Source organism: Lycorma delicatula, chromosome 1 (genome assembly GCF_047948215.1).
Source record: "Lycorma delicatula isolate Av1 chromosome 1, ASM4794821v1, whole genome shotgun sequence".
Classification (NCBI taxonomy): domain Eukaryota; kingdom Metazoa; phylum Arthropoda; class Insecta; order Hemiptera; family Fulgoridae; genus Lycorma; species Lycorma delicatula.
The window spans coordinates 54,537,426-54,561,900 of record NC_134455.1 but is presented as its reverse complement, the minus strand read 5'-3'; the positions used below and the strand labels follow the sequence as shown (position 1 = coordinate 54,561,900).

General features: G+C 30.4%; 1 protein-coding gene across 1 annotated transcript in view; it reads left to right on the top strand.

Annotated features, from left to right (window-relative positions):
- Positions 1-24,106, top strand: part of bwa (alkaline ceramidase) — a 74,925-nt gene extending 50,819 nt beyond the window's left edge. The window contains exon 6 of the mRNA XM_075354823.1: positions 9,754-24,106. Within this exon, the coding sequence (XP_075210938.1) occupies positions 9,754-9,868 (115 nt within the window). The 3' untranslated portion in view covers positions 9,869-24,106. The remainder of the gene's footprint in view (positions 1-9,753) is intronic.
- Positions 24,107-24,475: the final 369 nt, after the last annotated feature.

The window sequence follows — 24,475 nt, the reverse complement described above, 5'->3', positions numbered from 1 at the left end:
GTGTCTATATTTTCAGGAATAATGTCCAAATGATATTGTAGGAAATTATTTTCAATGACTTTCTATAATTAAAGTTTTCTGTAATCTTCAAGAAGCCTTTTTACTAACTGGTGATAATGTTTAGTAGTTGATTTGCATTATTTTATTATAACATTTTTATTCATAAGTGATAATTAATTAAAATGCATAATTAATTGAGAAAAAACTGTCTACCAAGAATTAAAGTAGCAGTTATTTTTTTTAAATGATAGTTATATTGAAGCCAACCAACAGAAAATACTACTGTTACAATGGTGCTCTTGAATGTATTTAAAGATTAATTTATTGAATAGTGTAAATAATGGAACATTTAAATTGCACTACTACCAAAATAGACAGAAGGTGGGATACATTTAATGCATAATTTCCCATGACTCAAAAATAATAGAAAATTATTATTGCGGTGTAATTAAAATAATAGAAACTGAAAAGAACAAAACAAAAATGAACAAAGTTTAAAATAGTAAAAACTCAATTTTTCTATCAAATTGTTTATAAGATGCAACTCTTTAAAGACAAGCATATTCTTTCATGATGTGCACTAAAGTAATAACACAGGTCAAAAAAAAAAAAAAAATAAAAAAAAATAATTGGAACTGAGATAAAACTAGATGAATTAGAATGTATTTTTTTTATGCTGTATCTTAAAATTAAATCTGTGTTTCTTCATGACCCTCATATTTTTAGTTATGACCCTTTAAAATATTGAGAAACTTCTTAAATGCTAGAATACAAAAAGAATAATAATAATTACAATTAAAATTGCTACCTTTATTTTTCAGACATTAAGTTTATACCATTTCAGTTTCTTTTTTCTTATTTTCCTTTTGTGTTGAGTGAAGTCTTCTCTTTTTATCATCCTGCAGTAGTCACTTATCATGGATTCATTCCATCTGCCTTGATAATGTTGTTCCATCTGCATATATCTTGGTGAAACATTTCTCCTTCTTTGTCACAGATGTCACCCAAGTTTAAAGGGAAAAAGTCCAAATGAGAATGTAAAAAATTAATTTTCAAGGATGTTTTGCAGCCTAAATTTTTGTAGTTCACTAAGAATTCATTTGTAAGCTGATCATGGTTTTGAACTTTATTTTTTCCAAAAAAAACCAGTGATGACATCTTTGAATGACTTCCATGCTTTAGGATTCAGTTTGCTGCCAAATATATTTTCACAAATTAATTTTCCTCTTTGTGGCTCGATGAATACTCCCTCTTTTAACTTGCCTTCACTTAATTGTGAAAAAACTTCAGCTAAATATTTAAAGCTGTCTCCATCTTTACCTAATGTTTTTACAAACTTTTTTACATACTTTCATATGTTTTTCATTCCTACAGCATGTACTACTGGTATAGAAGAAAACTTATTTGAGTTATGCAACAACACTGCTTCTAAGCTTCTTTTTGATGAGTATAAATAAACACCAATCATGAATAACATATTCAATGTCCATTTCAGACATTAGCCTCCTAACATCATGGCAGGAACAAATTAAACCACCTCTTCTAAAGTATTTCAGTAAATTTTCATTTCGATTTCTATATACTGAAATTTTAGTATCTTTGTTTAATAAATTCCATTCTTTAAGATGTGAACCTAGGTGGTCTGCATTTTGTTTTGACAAATACAATTCACGAATTAGGTCGCTCAGTTCTGTTTGTGTGTTGAGGTGAAGTTCAGTATTTGATTCTTCTGGATTAATTAATATCTATTGAAGCTAAACATTCTAGGGAATCAGAAATTTCTTTCCAAGAAGTTGGAGCAATTGGAATGAGTAAATCAACACCATGGTTTAAGTTTATACCATTTCAATTTCTTTTTTCTTATCTTCCTTTTGTGTTTAGTGAAGTCTTCTCTTTTTATCATCCAGAAGCATTCACTCATCATGGATTCATCTCATCTGCTTGATAACGTTGTTCCATCTGTAGTATATCTTGGTGGAACCTTTCTCCTTGTTTGTCACTGGTGTCACCCAAGTTTAAAGGGAAAAAGTCTAAATGAGAATGTAAAAAAATGAATTTTCAATGACATTCTGCAGTCTAAATTTTTGTTTAACAAATGATGGAGCAAATAAATTGAAGGGGTTATAACTTAACGTTACGTGATGGGTTGTTTCGGAATGCATATTCAGATTCAGCATATAAAATAATATATAGAACACCTACTCCCTTTTCAGTTCCAAATTTTATGTTGACCAGTGTAATTATCTTTATCATAAAATCTTTTTTGTTTAATTAATTTTAATTTATTTAAAAAACAATACTACACTGTATTATAAAACAGAACAAACAGTATTAATTATTAAACAGTATTCTTAATGATAATGATATCCATTAGTATAACTATCAGTCAGTGAATCAGTAATTAACTTCATAAAAAGGATTGCCAAAGTATATAAATGCAAGGAGGTGTGAAATATACATGTCTTGTATATTTTTATAAACCAAAAAACAATCTTATTCATTAATTTATTGCCACAAGACGAATTTACTTTATTACGAGAACTTTATTTTAGAGAAATAATTATAACTTTATTAATTGCTTAATGTTAGTTGTTCTTTTATATTATACATATATTTTATGTATTTATTATTTGTACAAATAAATATAAATACTAATAAAAACATTATAAATTAGAAAAAACTTAAATCATTAATTTTTTCACGTGGATCAGTTCTGTAAACAGATTGAATTAGTGGTTTTAGTCCTTCATATAAATTCTTATATAAAGAATTACAGGGGACTTCTAGTCATGTTACTGTTGTGTAGAAGTTAGTTGTTGAGAATGGTTTATTCTACTCTCTTTCATTGTCACTAAATAATTGTCAAAAAATAGGAATTTGAACAGATATTTATTTCAGCTGAGGTTTTGTTGAACTGAAAAGTTATTAGAATTGTAATAGGTGTTAGAGTAAGGCATTTCTGTATGGTATGTCTTTAGGGATTATTTTGGAATTAACCTGCATGCATAATATTAGATTTATGAACAAGTTTTGTGGGTCAGCTGGAAAAAATGTACATTAATATTTAGGCAGAGAACCAATTTAGACCCTTTTTGAAATTAGACCGCTTACCTTAATACACCGCTTACAAATTTAAAAGTTCATTTCTTAAAAAAAAAAAAAAACCAAATAGGGTAGGTGTAATCGGGTATAGGTCTGGACTGTCGGTGTATATTGGATAGAATAAATAAAAATAATACACAAAATTCTACATATATATAAATTTCAATTATTAGTTTTCTCAATTATTAATTTAATGTTGATTTTGAGGCCCATCAAATTTTCATAATTGCAGGGAATTGATGTGGACCAGTTGCTGCTGAGACTTTATTGATACCACTGAGATATTTCCTTCATCTAAAAAATATGTTTTGAAAAAGAATAGTTTAAATATCACAATAAGGTGAAAGATTTGAAACTTAAGCCATCACGTTGCCAAAAACAAAATTGAAGTTTAGGATGAGAATGGGTTCCGGACCTTTTTGATATTATTGTCTTTTTTATGTCCTTGAAGTGATATCCTTTGTATTTCAAAAATCTTAACACTAATATGTTCTGAGAATAGATTTTTAACATTAGAGGATTAACATTTTGTTAATGTAGGATGTTAGGTATCTAAGGGTACTAAATGTGAACAATGGGATTCAGGCTTGCAGTACCATAAGTTTTTTCCTTTAGCTTTAGAAGCATTGATACTTTGAAAAAATAATTGATTGAATGTCTTAATATTTCACTTTTTAATTAATCGTTTTTTAATTCATTTTTTGTTCATTTTTTAATTAGCTGGTTAGGGGTAAAGTAATGTGCTAACATAATCATGAAGTTTGTTTCGTACTTTTCCTTGAAAGTAGAACGTGTTCTAAATTAGAATGGTTTGGGTAGATATCCAAACATATTAAATTGAATACATAATTCAGATGAAGAATTAGTTATTTTAAATAACTTTATTTTTTAATAGATGGGGCTCAGGACTTGAGGGCTATTTTTAAGGGGTTTGAAAACTTCTTGATATAATTTATTTTCTTAATTCTTTGTGAAAAAGGAGTGTTTTCTTTAAATAATAATTTAATTTTGACAGTATTTCATGTTTTTTATTTAAGGGTTTGATTAGTTATGGAACCAACTGTGCAAGGTTACATCAAGTGTATGATGCTACTCAGTTTTTATAGAACAAGATTTTTTGAAAATAGTAGAATATGACAATATTTCATTTTTTAATAATTTAGGGGGCTGATAAAATGAGCAGGAGGCCTTTACATCCTTTATCACATTATAATTTTTACATTAAGATCTACCTAAAGGTAGAACGTGTTTTGAAAAATAAAACTTCAAACATAGCAATATTTTCTATTTGTTAATTTAGAATGCCAGGCAATTTAGAATATCTGGGTTGTAAAACAGCCTGAACTATATGACACTACTTCTCAAAGATACAGGATATGTAAAAAAAAATTATTTGAAATCTCTAATATTTCAATTTTTGATGATTTAGGTAGACTAACTATGAGAGATATGAGGACTTGAACCAGTATAACACCATTAAGATTTTAACATCTCTCTAACGGTTGAGTGTGTTTTGAAAAAGAATTGTTCACATATCTCATTCTTTTTTGAAGAGACCTAGGTAGACTAGCCTAGAGTCTACTGATTGAGATATTGGGTAAGGCTTATAAGCCTCCTATTACTTTTGAAATTGAAAAGGTAGTTTTATTTTATGTGTAATTTTTTGTTAATTAGCAACTGATATTAGGCTATGTACATTTTGAATCTATTTAAACTAGTTACATCATATTTGTTTTGAACATGATCAATGTGTATACAGTGTATATATATATATATATATAATAATAATAAAATATTTAATAAGTAATATATGTAATAATACTTCTGATGTATACAATTTGAGTGGTATTTATAGAATTGTATCTAATGATTGTGACCATATTTATATTGGTAAGACCACTAGATCTTTTAAAACTAGATACATGGAACATTTTAGAAGTTATAAAAAGGTAAACTGGATTTTTTTAATGTATCAGATTGTTTGGTTAAAGATAAATACACAATATCAGATATTCAGACAAACTTAAAAATATTAGAAATTAAAAAATGCGATATGGATAGAAATAATAAGGGTTTTGACATTGTAGAAAGGTGTTATATATAAACATAATAAATTTAATATGATCAACCTTCAGACAGTATATGAGGATGATGGTATTATAAAGGCTGCAGTAGATAGTACCATTATCTGTTTTGATAGTAGTGGTAAGTAATTGTTCTTTCAATATGGTTGGTAGAGTAAATTCCCTGAAATGGCTGGCACATGATTTTACTTTGCTTAAGTTTTTGCTTTTATTTCAAAAGTTTTAATTCTTATCTTTGTTTTAATTATATTTTTACATTTTAATTTTAACTTATGAATTTTAACAATATTTTATGTTTTTTTATCTCTTGTTTTGATTATAATTAAATTAAAAAAATTAATTTTAATAAAAGTTTTAAAATACATATTATATAAAATTTTAAAGTATAAGTTAAATTTAAAGATTTTTAATAAAATTTAATTGGTTTAAAAATATTTTTGACATAAAATTATAAGTGAATAAGTGGTATGTTATGATGGATTGCATGTTTATGTTGTTTTTTTGTAATATTCTTACTAATATTATAAATGTGAATGTGAGTTTGTTTGTTTGTTTGTTTCGCTTTCACGCAGAAACTACTCAACCGATCATCATGAAACTTCGTACACATATTCTCAAAGGTATTGTGAAGGACATAGGACACATTTTAGTAAAAAAAAAAAACAATTTTGTTTCGAGAGGGTAAAAAAATTTATATTGGTAGGTATGATCGTCCGACAAAAAATTTGACCAAATTCATCGCCATCTGGCATTCCAGTAAGTAAATGAAATAAAGTGCCAATCCAACACTGTAATACCAACGGTCAAGTCACTATTCAATTGAGTATAGTGCTTCTGCTGTTTTGAATCCTATATTTATTGTTATTCTTCTGTTACTTCTAAGCAATACTAAAACGTTTCCCGTTTTTTTCTAAAATGTCTCGGAAATGCAAATTAACCTGTCCAGGGATTCATCACGGGCCCGGGCGGCAAAAGTTGCTTGAACTCAAGAATCTTCTGCTCGCGCAGAACTAAGACGACAACAAGCGAGGCGACAGTGTGCTTTGAGGGCTGGTGAAACAACTTCTCAGAGACAAGAAAGGTTAGATGAGCAAGCTGAACGCCAAGCTACCTTAAGAGCAGCTGAAACGCCAATTGAAACACAAATTCGTTTAGAAAGACAACCTGAACAGCAGGCAGCTATAAGAGCGAGAGAAACTCCAGAACAATCGCAGTTGAGAAGAATCGTTCATGCAGAAATGCAAATCGCGCGCCTTTGAAATTTCATGCGTAAAAATTGGCCTGTATTTAATAATTCTGGATTTCAATATGATCCTTCACTTGAATACCATAAGCATTCTTTAATTGATATTGGCTCAATGAATAGAAAATGTCAGCATTGCGATGCTTTGAAATGGAAAGATGAAACTGCTGGAATGTGCTGTTCCAGTGGTAAAGTTTCACTTCCTTTACTTGGTGAACCAGAGGAGCCTTTGAAAACTCTATATTTAAGTGTTATAGATGAGTCGAAGCAATTTTTAAGTAAAATCAAAAAGTATAGCTCTTGCTTCCAAATGACATCCTTTGGAGTAGATAAAGTGATAAGAATGCCTGGATTTTCATCAACTTTTACTGTACAAGGACAGATATATCATCAAATTGGATCACTTTTTCCAGCAGATAATGAACAGCATAAATTTTTTCAGGTGTATTTTATGGGTGATGAAGAAAATAAGTAAACCATTGTTGTCAGTATATTGAAGGAGTCGAAAGAGATACATTATTGAAAATTCAACGAATGTTACACAGCCACAATTTTTTGGTAAATACCTTTAAAAGTGCAATAGAAAACTGGCTTCCAGATAATTACATAGTGGTTATTCATGCTGATCGGACTCCACGTGGCGAACATGAGAGGCGTTATAATGCGCCGATGATCAATGAAGTTGCTGTTTTGGTTACTGGTGACCCATGCTCTCCACGAGACATAGTGTTACGGGCAGATGATAATACTCTGAAAGGCGTAGCCGATACTCATAAATTTTGATGCTTTGCAGTACCTGTTAATTTTCAGTAAAGGTGAGCCAGGATATCATTTCAATATTCCAGTCATTAATCCAACAACAAGACAGCCAGTTCCCAATAAAAAAGTTTCCTGCATGGATTTTTTTGTGTATCACATGCTTTGAGAGCACGACCTCAATCTCCTTTCACGGTCAAGGCAACTCTTTCATCAATTCTTGGTAGATATGTATATAAAGTAGAGAGCGAACACCTTCATTACATTTCTATAAACCGAAGATTTCTATAGACGAAATTACGAGCTGCAAATTACATTCATCTACAAGATGCGATTAGCGCAGATGGTAATATTAGACCTAACAACGTAGGCAAGATGGTTATTCTGCCTTCTACCTTCTGCCTTTTGTGAACAGTCCCCGTTATCTGCATGAATACACTCAAAACGCTTTCACTTATGTACGAACTTACGGCAGGCATATATAAATTTATGCAGCTGATGATGCAAATCAAGTTTGCAAAAGCGCTTCTGTTTGTGTAATGAAATAAGGTAAGTCATCCTATTTCAATTACTCTGTACTTAGGGTTGATGTATTAAATAAATATATATATATATATGTGTGTGTGTATGTGTGTTGTACATATGTAATATATACATTTATTTTTTAATTTTATGTATTATTTTTTTTATTTTCAATTCTTACTACAGTTATGATTTGCGTTTTGTATTATTTTATATTTGCTGCAATCTTTTAATACAGGTGATTACAAATGAAGGATATACTTTCTATAGCCTATTACAAATTTATTTTTTTAAGAGTTGAGAGGATTACTTACATGATTATATAGAAGAATCTTTAAGCTTTAATTTATAAATGTTGAATGTTTGCATGATTTGTAATACAACAGATATCAACACGGTAGTTGAATTTCTTCCAAACATGTGCAACCATATATGCTGGTCAACAGTAGCAACAACTGCATTTGTGATATGTTGTTTTAAGTCATTGATATCAACAGGATGTGGCGGTACAAAAACTTTGTCTTTTATTTAACCCCATAAAAAGTAGTTGCATGGCCTTAAGTTTGGACTACTTGGTGGCCAACACTTAAACACCATGTTTTCCTCACTTGCACGACCAATCCATCATCTGGGAAGGCGTTCAGTCAGATAATTTCTGACCTGTAAGTGTCAGTTAAGTGGAGGTCCATCCTGTACAAAAATGAAATTCTCAGTATCTTCCTCGAGTTGAGGCATTAGCCATTCACTTAACATGTCCAGATAAATTACTTTGGTTACTGTCACTTTGTGAAAGAAGAAAGGTACAACCTTTCACGAGGTACAGCACAAAACGATACAGGGGAAAACTTGTATAAGTTGTAAACTTTCTCTTGGGTTTTCTGTATGCCATATTTTTACATTATGTCTATTAACTTTTCCACTAATGTGAAACGTACATTCATCACCGAAAATTAGGTGATGAAGAAAGCCATTGTCATATTCAACACATTCCTACAACTCAACACAAAAATGTTGACCTAAGACTTTATTGTCGACATTTAAACTTTGTACTAATTGTAATTTATAAGGCATCATTGTCAAATGTTTCCGCAGAATTTTCCATACAATTAGTTCAGGAATTTGCAATTTTGAACTTGCTGATCTAGTTTATTTTCCTGGGCTACATTGATACACATCACCAATATGATCAATTTGTTCTGAAACAGGAGGTCTTCCAGCACTTTTCTTTTTACATAGACATCTTCCTGTTGATATCAGTGACTTAAAACAACACATCACAAATGCGGTTTTGAAACTTTTATTCCTTTCAAAAATTGATTTTCTTGTTGTTGGTGATTTACCATATTTTATTCTGAAAAGTCGCTGCACGACAGTAACAGAGTTTGTTTTGGCTAATTCAAGCACACAAAAAGCTTTCTCTGCTGCAGTAATGGCATCTTGCCAGACTGATAACATGACACAGCAATCAGTGATGTTAGCAGCAGAGCAGATGTACCAACATAAACTTTAAAAATTTCTCTGTAAAACCATATCATTTACTGTAATTCACGTACACCAGTTTAATTACGTATAACCTATCGAAAGTGTTTATTTCGTTTGTAATCACTCTGTATTTTTAATTTGCTAGGGTCTTTCAACACCTAGCAACTTAATCATTCACTAAATCAATAAATTTTTAATTATATAATTGTGTTTTTTTTTTACATGTTAAAAGGTAAGCCAAATTATAAGCTTAATTTAATTTTTTCCTTTGTAATCGGCTAGTAGATTTTGTAATGTTATCTGTGATGGTTGTTAATAAAGATTATACAAAAATATTCATTTTAATGACAAATAACCAAAATTATGTGAACCTTATTTTGTATTGCTTCATAATAATTCATTGCCAATAAAGTTAGTTGCAAGAGCAATTGAAAGCAATTTGCTAGTTTTGTTTTTTGGTTGAGCTTTTCATTAATTAATATTTTTAGTTAATCATTTTATTTCTATATTAAGTCAATTTGCCTTCTTGTTTGTTATTATTTGTTTTTAAAAATTCTTTTTCAGTATACATTCCTCTAACGACTTCAAGCAGAGAAGGAAAAGAAAAAAAAATCAAAAACTGGAGTTCTGTCAGCTTGGTTTTGGTTTAAGATGGATTAAGAAAGAAAAATCTCAATGACAGTTAAGTAAAGTACACATTTATTCCCTAAGTACCTGGATATGGAGTCACTTAGGTGCAGCAATAAAAATTACAAACAGTTCTTAAAATTTTCTTCTTTCTGCAGCTTGCACCTTTAAATCTTAAATCAAAATAAAAGTTATTTTGTAGTTACCATTATATAATTATGATTCATGCTGCAATAGCTGGTACAATTCTCTTACTTTTGTATTATTTTGCACGATACTGTTATTTGCTTGATGAATCATTATGTTGCCCAAGAATGTCTATAATTGTTACATAAGCAGTAAGGAAAATTTTACATTTATTTTAGGATGTTATTGTTTACATTCCTCTCTCATATTAGGATGTGGTTTCATTATTCTCTGTAGAAACAATAAGGATAATCTTTCTTACTTAATTAAAAGCAGTTAGGCACTGCCTCAGTTTTCATCTACAGTAAGAAGAAAGGAGTTTGGTGATATATAACTGGGTGGTCTATTAATTTATAACTTGGCTGCTTTGAGGGTGATAACATTTTTACTTAGTACGTAATAATTGTATATATAACCTTTTTAGTGCCAACACTGTTGATAAAAATTTGTTTGATGACGACCACTTTTTTTTTAATTGACAAGTTTTTAGAGCATATCTGAAATTAATTCTATTATTTTTCATTTAGATTGAAAAAAAAAAATAGTTTGTAAAATATACATGTACATTGGGTCTTGACCTTGTTGCAATTGAGTAAATATGTTTATACACATGTGCACAATATATCTTCAAGAATTTTGGATGTCAATTTACAAATATTTTGCACCACAGGATAAAGTAAGGCAAAATAACAACACTTATTAAAATTAGCTTTTATAATTTGATACCTTGCTCATTATAAACAAATATTAAAACAAAACTGAGAATCTTAACAAAAATAAACATGGGACATGTTAAAATAATTGAAGAAATTACAAGTATCTTAACTAATTTTTGTTATAATGAAGAAAGCAGTTTCTTTTCTTTAATACATACAAGTTCACATTACACTAAATGCACTGAATCATACCTTTTTACCATTGCAACCAGGCCTCCAGCTTTGTTGTGTTGTTGTTAAATCTGTAGCTTTGGGAAGGTTTAGGGCAGATTTTATTCTTTTTTTTGAGAAGGGGAGAGAAACTTTGCCTGTTCTTCTGGCTTATCTCTTTTGAGGAGGTTGTTTCATGTAATCATCACATTAACAGTTAAGAAATTTGCATTTTAAAGTAATGAAGATCCATTATATTAAAGTTTGGGCAGCCATTTTTGTAGGTCAGCCAGCTTTTGACGCATGTCTAGTGTGATCAGAGAATCACGCTGGCTATTTAACAATTTGATGATAAAACCTACAATGAGCACCAAGACGGTTGTGGAAGCCAACCCTTCATAACTTGCTGTCAAAGCCATAATAATAATTGTTGGGGAAATTTAAAAAAATAAAATTACAAATAGCTCGTTTTTGCCAAAAGAAAATTGGACTTTATTTTTAACAGAATGAAAATCAGAATTATATAACCATGTTCATAAAAACAAAAAAAAAAAAACATCACTGCATTGTTACATATTGTTGTATAACACAGTGTGTAATAACAATACAGAGTATAGTAATAGTATCTTATTGTTTAACAGAGGATTACCTTAATATTTAGTAGACGATTACTGTTTTTTGTTAATGAAAAACAATATCTTGATACTCACTGGCACAGAATGTAATCTGGATTATCATAATAGAAAGATCAACAGACGATTACTGTAGAATGAAAAAACCATTAATATATTGATATTCACTTACGCAGGATGAAATCTGGATTATAATAACAAAGAGTTTAATGGACGAAAAACACTAATATCTTGATATTCACTTGCACAAAATATAATCTCACAATCGTGGATTTTATATATGTCTACATAAGTTCCTTTAAGTTAATATTTTATCATACAATTATAGAGAAGAAAGAGCACAAACATAATGTTTAAAGGATCTTTAACATACAATAAGAAGATTCATTGTTGAAGAATATGTGTAATTTACTTGTTAACTGCATGAAGTGTAAACTTCGACTAAACAATATTAGAATTGTAAGACACACTAATGATGGTCAGAGACTGTTATCAGAGAGAGACTGAGAGAGACACTGACGAGCGACTGCCAGATGACACTACGAGAGACTGTGAGAGAGAAAAACACACAACGAGAGGCTGCCAAAGAATGACCTGACTCTAGTGGGGAGCCGGCTTATATAGTGTAGGTGGAGCCGAGTGAACTGTAAAGAGCCAAGTGCATCCAAAAGGAGCTGTGTGAACTGTGAAGAGCCGTTAGATCGTTAAGAGCCGAGTGCATCCGAAAGGAGCCGAGTGAATCATCAGGAGCCGAGTGAATGTAACATGTTTACGTTTTGCGTTTTGTTGTTCTTCTTTTTTTATTTTATTTTTTTAAACATTTTAAACATGAAATAATACAGAGTTAAATCTTAATAAATAATCAATACAAAAGTCATAAATAAAATCAACTGAGCATATAATTTATATGTACGTTGAATGGAATGCATAAATTTCAGTGTATGAAAAAATTTCTTATTTATAATTGAAATATTCATTAGATCGAAATACTGTTAAATTTTAGATGAAAATAAGTCAAATACCAAACCAGTTGAACTTAACTTGAAACTGCTTTACGCATTGGCGTAAACAATAATTTTACTGTCTACCCACATCAGACAAAAGATTTCTTTTATCATTTCTAATTTTATTGTCATATGCTCCTCTTCCAGCCTTTGCTAACTAATGATCAGAGTTGAAATCAATTGGGGAACCTTTTTTTTTGACATAGGAGGAGGAAAAAGTCACATCTGCCCGCGCAAGACGATAATGTTGAGTTCTCACTGACTAAAAAACCTCCCCTTTCACCACACAAGGAACTGAACCTGGCTGTGAGGCATGAAAACGGTCCCTGTGATGTTATTGCAGGCTACTCCTATGTTAGCTGGCTTCCAAGCAGCAGGATTGAGCATTTCCCGGGAGTCATTGGCAGATGATGACCCAAAAGAACAACCACTGCCTACCCACAAGGACTATCCTTCCCCTGCTACTCATCTGCCAGCTTCCCTCTAATAATTACCATGACCATGTTCTTGACCACGGCCCAACTCCACTTAGACTCAAGCATTCGCTATATTATGTTATCAGCACTGAGGTTACCAACCTGCTGATAACACACCTGCGGTCTCTGCTTCCATCTACTACAGTGGAAGACTGTGTCATTCATCTCCCCACAATATGGACATGCACCCATCTCATATATCTTGAACCATTTGTGATACACCTTGAAATAGCCATGGCCAGTCAGGAACTGGGTTAGTTTATAACCGACCTTCCCAAATCCCTTCTCGACCTATGGCTGTATCTTCAGGAGCAGCGCTTGGTCCAAGCTCCATCGGGAGACTCCACCCATTTGTCTTGCCACCTTGCAATTAGTCTGAAATACAACTCTTTTCTCTCCAGCTCCTCTTGGATCTCATTATGCCTACCACCGTCCTGTCTGAGAGATACTCCTTAACCAATCATCTCAGGTAGGGACAGAAGTCCCTTTTTTTCAATTCCTCAAGCATCACTGATCATTGCAAATTGTTAAATGCATTCTTCACATCAGTCAGCAGTACTGCATGTATCAGCCTCCGATGTTTATTGCGGCAAGCAGCATTATCGACTGTTGTCAACAGACTGTGGATGGCATCCACCGCAGACAGTCCAGACCTAAACCCAAATTGATGCTGACTGAGTACCCCTTTCTCCGGCAGTCCCCCCTGCAAGTTACTGACCAATGTGCACTCAAAAAGCTTTGCAATGCTGCCGAGTAGACATATTGGCTGATATGCAGAGGGATCATCAGGCAGCCTACCCTCCTTCCTCAGCAACACCATCCTCGCCACCTTCCAGTCCCTCGGTATCCACTCTCATAAGAGGACGATGTTGAATGCCTTCAATATTTGTGTTGGAATTACCTCCACTGCAACTATGACAACCTCCTAAGGGATACCATCAGGTCCTGGGCTCTTATCTAGACTACACCTAGCAGAAGTGACTGTAAACTCCTCCAAACTGAAGAGGGGTCAAGAGGACTTTTCGGAAACAACTGGTTGACCACCTTACGAAAAATTTCCAAGCTCAAGACAAAGAACCTCCTTCCAAACTTCTTGAAGACTATCTTGTAGGCTGTTCCCCATAAGTTCTCTTGAAGTTCTTGGCACAGCCTCTTCCAGTTGTTTTGCTTTGACTCTTTTACTGCCTGCTTCAAGGCTTTCCTAGCCACAAGGTGATCCACTTGTAACCTCTCCCTCATATCCCTGTCCCATGCACATCGCTGAAATTTCCACCTCTTCGTCATTTAGACTGCAGTTCTTTAATTTGCTGAGACCATAAGTAGATTCGCCTATGATGGCCTCGTGAACTTGCACTTCCTCCTCATATATCTTTTGCACTAGCATTGTCAGAAGCTCTGGTGTCATGTTGACCTCATCTCCTAGTCTTTCCTCTAATTTCACCTTAATGCTGGCCAAAGACTCTTGAGTTACTATCGGCTGCAAATTAGGAGATGGCCGCCTGATGACACCACCATTCAACTCGATCAGTGTGGCCACATGATCAGTAAGTGTAATATCATCAACTGCACCACAGTCAGTGACCCTATGCCGATACTGTTACATCAACAGTAATTAATCGTAGTGCCATTCACTGTGTTCATGTCTTTTATATTTAAAGCCTCAAGTAATATCTCACCAGTAAAATATCTATCAAAGTAGAAGTTTGTATCTGGTAGGTAAGTTTCACAGAGTCTAATACAGCTCTCCCACCAGTAACTAATTTCAGTCAATCTTCTTCAGGCACCTAATGTACTCATATATATTTACAAATTATTTTGGATGCTTCTGTAAGCTGAACATTCGTAAAGTTTGAATGATTTGTTACAAGCATACATTATATGATATCCTTTAAAAATATTTGAATAATTAATAAGTTATTAAAAGAAATAAAGAAAATATATTTACATGTATAATAATATAACTGAAGTTGGGAAGAAAATTACTTTACAAGCCATTTTTCTTACATATGTAAGTTTTTCTTGATTGAATGTTTTATCAGGGTTCTTCTTCAGAAGTCTTGATGAACTTCAAAATGACAAAATGTAATTCTTTAAACCAGGGGGATTAGGTTTTCTTGGTGTAAACTGACAAACAATAACATGGCCTGTAAAAAGAATAATCTTTAAACTGATATTATCGTCTGGTTTTTGGGGATTTTTTATAGTGCATTTTATTTTAAAAAATCATCCCAATACAAGCATACCTGAGGATAACCCAGAGTGCCTTTAATCACTGTTAAGCCACATATATTTTCAATTCTTTTAAGAAGTTTTAAGAATCCTCCCATTAGACAAACGGTAGTGGTTATTAGTTTTTTGACTTCATTAGTCAGAAAAACTCTGTACTGGAATTGGGTTTCAGCCTTTTCTGTACTGATAATTGTCATTTTACTCAGTAAACTGTGGAAAATCATGATTCATTTTTCTTGCTTCCCACTTATTATCATATCAGATCTTTCACTTTTATGACGTCTCTGACCCCTTCCGATTCTCTGCTCCTACCATGTTGTTCTCTCACCCTAATGTATCCTTGTATGTGATTTCTTAACCTGTTAACTTGAAAGTCTTGAGATTTATTAACAACAAGCACAATGAAGTTGGTTAAGGTCTGCTTCAGCAACAGCATTAAGTTGGTTGTGAACATCATCAGCAGTGGCAGAGCCTGAATTTGTGTCACTGTCTTCATCCAGAAGGAGGAACATAATCAATATGTTGATCTTCATCATCAGTCTTAAAATAACTGTTGTTAAGTCACCTCAAACAGTTCCTTATCGATTAGTGGTGGGTTTTTTTTAATAAAGTTACTGAAACAAAAAATAATTCAAGTATGGTTAAGGTAGTGCAAGCTAAAGTTACTAAATTAATTTTGAAAAATTAATTAGTTTCATTTAATATTTTTTTTAGAAATAAAGTGATTCAAAATAATACTAGTTATTTGTAGCAGTAATTTTAATTAGTTATGGTGATAATAATAATAATAATACAATTTTCCCTACATTGCCATACAGATTGAAAGTACATAAGTGTGTATAAATGTTTGTAAGCTGTGTAGTAGGCTTCAGCCTGTTATGTATTATTATAATCTAACGTACTTGTATATATAGAGAGTATTTTGGATTCTTGTCTGAACTCAACTTTTATAAAATTTGAATGATTTGTTAAAAACATACATAAAATAATATCCTTTAAAAAAAATTACATGATAACTTACTAAAAAGAAAAAAAAAAAAGAAAAAATATTAAGATCTATAACATAACTGAAATTGTGAAGAAAATGATTGTTGGAAGCCGTTTTTCTAATGTAGATAGTTATTTCTGGATTGAATGACTGTTAACTCGTTTTAGTGTCAAGTTTATTCTGAAGTCTGTGAGCACAAATTGTAATCCTAGATAAGTGTAGAAGCTTCATGCATGAATAAGGTCTTAAAATTCTTTTTAAGACATCAAGGTTGTATTTTTATATAACCTTTCACTATAGTGTCTTAATAATAAATTGAGAGTTTAATATGATATTTGATTAATGAGTTAATTAGCACAGTACTTGTTTTTTAAAGTTGCCTCTGTTCTTAATTTAAAAAGTCTGTATAGCTTAATGTTTAATTTATTTTTGTTTTATCTCCTTCATTTTACTTAACACAAAATAATATTTATTGAAATAACTGTTCTCATTTATAAATTTTATTAACAAATCAGTGTGTGTTTTTTGCACCGTTTTATTGCAGTTTGCTTCCTCTTCACTATTAGAATTATCTCCATGCATTTATTGTTAAATGGCCATCCAAAGCAGTGGTTTTTCTTATTCTGGATGGAGCACCTAAGTTGGTATTTATTTGCATCCAGCAATTCTGAAATATTTTCATTGTTAGATTTATATTCTCCAGCATCATTTATAAAATATTTCTATAGGGAAATTATTTGATTTGTCACTGTTTGCAAGAGATCAGTCAGTGCTTAAATTATAATTTTTGCTTTTGGATTTTGAAATCCAGTTGAATAAGCCTTATTCATCTTTTATATTGTCATTTATAAAATTAAGTAATGTTTGTTTACAACACATCACCGAAGTCCACTTCATAAAAAATTGCTAAACATTCTTGCTTTTTTTGTTATGCAGCCATTTGCAACTACAGATGACTCCTTGATTCTTTTCCTATGTTAGTAAAGTTGGTATTCAAAAACAGGAATAAATTAATTTTTCACTTCTTGTATGTAAAATATTTCAGAATAGCAGAGCTTCAACTTGTTTCTCTGAAATGTTTTTTCTTCTGCCTGGAATGCTGTGACAGATAGTATAAAATTGTTGTAAATCTGTGAACTTACCATGAACTTTGAAAGTACAAAAAGCTCATTATCGTTTCAATTTTTCATAGCTTTTAGATTTTCAGATCTTAAAAACAAAATAAACTTAGTTTTTACGTTTCATCAGAAGTTTTACAAAACGTGCAAATGTTCTCATTTTGTTAATTTTATTTCCTTAGTTAAGAATTTTTTTTTAATTTGCTTATTTTTCAGTATTTCATAAAAATAATAATTTTTGATGTCTTTCATAGATTTGTCTCAATTCAATCTTATTATCATAAATAACTTTTTTCTTCAAATGTAAATTGTGGTTGGAATTTCTTAATGTATTGTTTAGTTTACTCTATTCCATGATCTCTCTATTCTCTAACAGTTTATGAATCTAAATACCCATTTTAAATCTGTATATTGGAAAGTTACTGAACATTCAGTAGCTTGCAGCTTGAAACTGTTATTTATTAGGGGATCCAAATAGATTTGTTTACATCAGATGTTTTGATATAGTTATTAGGCATTGTTAAATATAACCATTGAATAAGTCTCTTTTCACTGAAAAGTTTTTTGTCAGTCGGATTTTTTTGTAGTAAGCTGATATAGTGATTTCAAACATATGTAAAATACTTGGCTGTGAATAAACTTTTGTCTTATAACAATCTTTTGTTCTGTGGTAACAGATTTACAAGAACCTTTTTACTAATTATAAACATAAAACTGTAATATATGTATTTTTCTTTCATAATATGACGTTTAAAATATATGTAATGAATGTATAAAGCAAATAATTTCTTATATGAAGTTTGTCATTAGTAATAATGAGTCATTTCTATATATCTGAAGGGTAGAATAGAAATTTGTTATTTTAGTTACTGGCTCATTTTCATTTTTCATTTAAAATATTTACATTCACTATAAACTTATATTACGATTGACTGCAATTACTGTATGTAATTTTGCACCTAGATTGTGCACTTTTAAACATTTATTATTTAAAACTTTGTATTACATATTAATACAGTAATTGCAGTCCAGTGTATGTTTTTAATGAATATTAATATTAATTTTCATTAACTTAATATTATTTGAAAAAAATTATTATGTAACTGTATTTAAATTTATGTAGGAATATTTCCAGAAAATGTTAACAAAAATAACATTGTAAAAAAATGCTTTGTAAGTCAGAAAACACTTCCACTTCAATTTTTATAACAAAGAAAACTAAAAGTTAAGTAATGGAAATTAAGATAACTAATTTCAGAAACAGTGCATTTTACATTCTTTCATATCAGTTAATGAATGACAAATAATTTACAGACTAACATATAAATAATTATATATTATATTAATAATAATAATAACAGAATAATAAAATAGGTAGTGTGAATATTAAAAAGAATGTGTTTACAAAATCAGCTTGATTTATTACTATGATTAATGAGCTATAGCAAGTAGTTATGAATTTATAGGGTTAACTATCATTGAATTATTTAAATTTATATTACTTTAATTTCTATAGTATATTGTACTTTTTTTATTTGATAATTCAATTTGAAACTGAGTCATTATATTTAATTTTATATTTCTAATGTAGAGATGTAATGTATAATCAACAACTTGCTAGAAATAAAAATATTTGGTAAGTTTGGGTTCTACCAAATTTACCAAACTTTACCTCACCTCTGATTTTGATAAAACTTGAAATGTTTGTTATTCAACATCAGCCTAGAATTAATGTGAAATGAATTATTACAAGAGAATTGCCCAAAACAAGCCCTTTCGAAGTTGTATATTAGTAGTAGGTGACTAAGGTGCAACTCTTGCAAATGGTGTGTTTTAATGTGCTCCCAGTTCCTCCCTGTTGTAGAAGAGAAAGATGCTCACTTCACCTCTGTGGTAGAGTGATGTGGTAGCATCTTTGCCTTTCATCTGGTAAGTCTTGAGTTTGAATCCTGATCAGACTTGGCATTTTTCACAGGCTATAAAAATTCATCTCTCATGAGTGACGACTGTAATTGAGTTACTGTGTCGATGCTTAAAAAAAGGAAATAAATATGAAATAAAATACTACTAAAAAAAGAAGGATATTAATGCACTTGTGTTTCTTTCTAAGTATGTTTTTTTTTGTACCAGTTATGAACAGATAATTATTATTTTTGATAAGCTAACACATGTACATGTCTCAGGTCTCAGTATGACCACAACAAATTGATTTTAAATTACACACATTAAGCTATTAATGAACAGCAAATGGTTATAAAATATTGTTTAATAAAATGAAAAATTTGCAAAAAACGAATTCATTTGGATGTTGAGTTAGAAGTAAGAAATGCCGAAAGGAATTAAAAATGTTGTTTTATATTTGTTCCAAAAACATTGATTCAAAAGTAAATTTATAATACTAATGAATAAATTATTAATTTTATTATTTTTTCAATACTAATAAATAAATAAATAATAAATTTTAATACTATAAAATTTTCAGAAGTATTATATCATTGTATTATATATTATATCAAGTATTATATATCATTTTAGCAATATTATGTTCATGATATGGCTTTAGGAGTTTGCTTAATATCAATAAACTTGTTTAATAATGGTCTTACAATTTAAGTCTGATTTTGAATAAACTAAAATAAAATAGATATTACTTAAAATAGACAAATACAAGTAAAATAAATCATTGCAAAAACATTAAATCTGAGATTTGTCCTTCAGAAGCTTTGTAAGAAGTGGTAACTTTATAGGAAATAGTAATTTTTTTCTGTTGATGATGATTCTGTGACAAGGTTAAATACTGAAGTAATGTTAGTTAATGGGTTATTAGAAGGTAGGGAGTTTTTGAAGCAGTCAGATGTTTGTTTGCCAGCTGTTATATTGATGATCAGAAATTTAAGTTCCTCAATTTTCAACAGCTCTCATGAGTTAGTACTGGAATGTGCAGATTTATTTTAAGGGTGGAATCAAATGAATTGGTTATTGCATGTTTTCACTGTCCTCAATGTGTGAATATTTGTTAATAAATCTCTTAATGTTTGGCTATTTGTTTCACTGATGTCAAGATTGCATTAATGTATACAATAGAAAGAAGCTGATTGATGTATTTCCACTTCACTATAGATCTTCAAGTATTATTATCATTGGTTTATGATATAAGTAATGATATGATTTTTTCATAAACACAATTTTGAAAAAAACAGTTCTGACAATTTGGTAATTTGTGAAAATTTAATTATATAACAAATTAATTAAAAGAATTTTTGTAATGTATTTTAAAATTAAACATTTTGTATTTCAATATGCAGTAAAATTTCCTTATTCACGGGGGTTAGAGACTAAAAATGCTGCAAATACAGAAATTCGCAACTATAGAACAGAACTAATACTCGTTTAAGGAAGAATGGTGAGTTCTATGTAAAATAAAAAAAAAGGCATGCATACTTACTTAGGGTAATATTGATGGATTATAGATGGCAACATTATTTATAAGCACTGGTTTTGTACAGTACACAGGTACACCACACAAAAAAGTATTTAACAAAATACAGTATATTTCCTAATTTAGTTGTAAGCACTTAACAAATTGTTTGATTTAAAAACTCACTACAGTATGTACTGTATTAGAAAACTGTATTACATGTTCAAATTGTACTTTGTAATTGCCTTAAAAAGTCAAGAAAACTGCACTACAGTATTATGTACACTAAAACTAACATTTCTGTAAAGGAAATTTACAAAAGTAACCTACAGTATTTTGTGATTGCATTAAAAAAAAATTGTAATTTTTCCTTGTCTCGCTCTTGTTTTAAATCCATGTGAAGTTCTGTGTATTCTTGCAAGGCATTTTCAATTTTGTGCTTAAAGATTAAGCCTCCACTCAAAGATGGATCACCATCTATAAAAAATTGGGTAAGATTGTGGGATAGTTTAATGCCTTTGTTGAGTGTTTTGATATCTAACTTTTCCAGAGATTGTGTCTTCTACCTATTCACTTTCATGCTCTACCTGCGCTGTTAAATCTTCCAGATCTTGTTCATTAAGTTCTTCTCGTGTATTAACAAGATTTTCAATATCTGTATCATCTACTTCAAACCCATTTTTCCGTATTGAATGAGCTATTGCTTTCACACTTTCGGCGATATTTCTTGAGGTCTCGATGTCACCAATACCTTCCAGTGCGTCTGTTTGAATCAGCTTCTTCCAGCAAGACACCAGAGTTAACTGTTTCAGTTCATCTAATCAAGACTTGATGCACATAATACAGTCAGCAATATTAAATTTCTTCCAGCATGTTGTAACATTCAGCTCAGAATCGGAATCTATCGCATCTAAAATAATTTTAAATGTTCATCTGATATAATATAATTTAAATGATTGAATAATTCCCTGATCCATTGGTTGCAATAAAGCAGTAGTGTTTGGCAGCAGAAAAACTACTTTTATTTTGGAATGAGCTGTTTAGATTTTCTGTGGATGACTGGGAGCATTGTCTAAGACTAAAAGAACTTTAAAATCAAGGTTTTTCGAAATTAGATTTTTTTCAACTTTGGGTATAAAACAGTTATCGAATCAGTTCATTAAAAGAGAAGCTGTAATCCACACATTTTTATTGGATCTCCAAGAAACTGGCAACAGTGTCTTATTTTTATTTTTCAACGCATGTGGGTTTTGGGACTTGTAAAACATTAGCGGTTTAATTAAACAATCACCAGCTGCATTTGCACAAAGCAAAACTGTTTCTCTGTCTTTTGCTACCTTGAACCACGGTGCTGATCGTCCATTTTTTGAAGGTCCTATCAGGCATTCATTTCCAAAACAGACCTGTCTCATCTGCGTTTAAAATCTGCTCTGGCTTGTATTTATTATCTTCGACGATTCTTAAAAATTTTGTTGGGTAAGTTTCTGCAGCTACTTTATCTGCTGATGCAGCTTCTCCTACAATTTTTACGTTGTACAAAGATTGCCTGACTTTAAGTTTATTAAACCAGCCCTCTAAAGCTTGGAACAGGGAAAGCATTATTTTGACTAGGTCCTTGATTAAAATGATCATACAGTTTCTTAACTTTTTCATGAATAATAGGTCCACTTTTTGGAACCAGTTTTTGATTCTGATCTTCGATCCAAATAATTAGTGTAGTTTCCATCTTCAACAGCAGGATCCCTAACTATTTTAACATTTTGAGATCCTAATTTGTTGTTCAGATTTCTTAGCGTACTGAATGATCAATTAATTTCCTGCAGACCTTTGAGCAACAGAAGCTACCGATTTACCTTCTTTACGACTATCCAGGATTTCAACTTTTTTATATAACTGCATAACTTTTTTTGCTCTTTTACTTTCATTGGTACAGGTTGAAGATATTTTTATAGTAACTCAATCCCTTTTCACTATAAAAAATAAATTTTATTAAAGTTTAAAAACAAAAACCATGCAAAATTACAAAGTAGGCCTACTATTCTATATATACAGTAAAATGGATTAACGATCACACTCAAAAAGATCAATGATACTGTATTGAATAAAAATATTTCCTATTTATTTATAACACACACACACACACACACACACACACACACACACACACACACACACACACACGCACGCACGCACGCACGCACGCACGCACATGTACATGCACATATTAATAACCGTTACATTACCGATACTTCTGCTCAACTGAATTACTTTACACTATATACTGAACTGCCATAATCCAAAACTCTACATGTGCAATGTTTACAATTTGTTTATTTATGTAGTAACTCGTATCCTGTCCATCATTGAAAAACAAATATGATGGAAAAATTTCTCTACTTTATCATTAAAAACAAATTACAGTACTGTGCTGTGCAGTACAGTACGTACACTATTACAGTGTATATTCTTACTGTTTTTATTTTTATTTTTTAATGTCAGTACATAATGTAATGTACGTGAATACGGAAAATGTTAGCTGCGAATATAGAAAAAAGACATCGCAGAATATTGCACCATGAATAATGAAATGACGAATATGGGAAGCGTGAATAAGGAGATTGCACTGTATAAAATTAATATGAAGTGAATGGTAAATGATACATTTTTATAAAAGGTTAAGAATTATAACACTGAAAAGTTTTTGAGTTTGAAATACTTAATTTTTTAAAAATCTTTTGTAAGTTTATTTATAATACTGTAAAATGTATATTTTTCTGTTTTATAATTATTTTGGCACATCTTGATAAATTTAACTTCAGATCTAAAGGAGTCTGTAATTATAGTTCTTTTTTTGGTACTAGGTAAGCAAGGCTTATCAGAACAAGAATAATTGCAAATGACATTCTTTAAGCTTTAACTTTCACTTTTTTTTTCTTTTTGGCCATTTATTTAATTTCTTTAAAAATTATAAAATATATCTAGTTAAAAAAAACTATATTATCTATTTACTAATTAAACATATAGAAGCAATTCTTTAAAAAAAGGCCAAAAATAATTATTTTTAAGTTTGATATGTAGGGATTAATAAGAAAATTAATAATGCAATTTTTAACATATAATATACAATCATATTTATTAATAATATACAATTATATATAATATTAATTGTAGAACATATTACGGATACGCACATGAATTTATTAAATGGTTACATATTATGTGTGTATTAAGGTATCACATTTTATTGACTAGTCATTATTAAATTAGTTTTATAGATCTGAGATTATTTTGTGGAGTATTTTGTTTTGTTTGATGTTTTTATATTTTAAAATCAAAGTTTACACATTTTAAATAAATCTTTTTTTAATTGTTACATTTGATTTATGTTCTCTGTTCCAATCTACCTTCTCATTTGTAAACTGTATAGAAAAAGTATCTGATACTGCTCGAAGACGAAATTGATTTTTATAAATTCACTGTCAACCACTGTCACAGTCGACCATCCCTTATTATCACATCTAAATTCTCTTCCTAGTCCAAAATTTGGTTAAAAATTAAAATTAAATTTCCCAAAAACAGTAGCTATTTGTTTTTAAAAATACTTATTTACAAAAATGCAGTCTACTTATTATTAATCTTTATACTGTGTATGGAAAAATAAGAATAGTTCATTGAAGAGGAGTAGTGGTTCAGTTGCACTGTAGCATAAAAACTGAAGGAAATTTTTTACTTAAAAAAATTG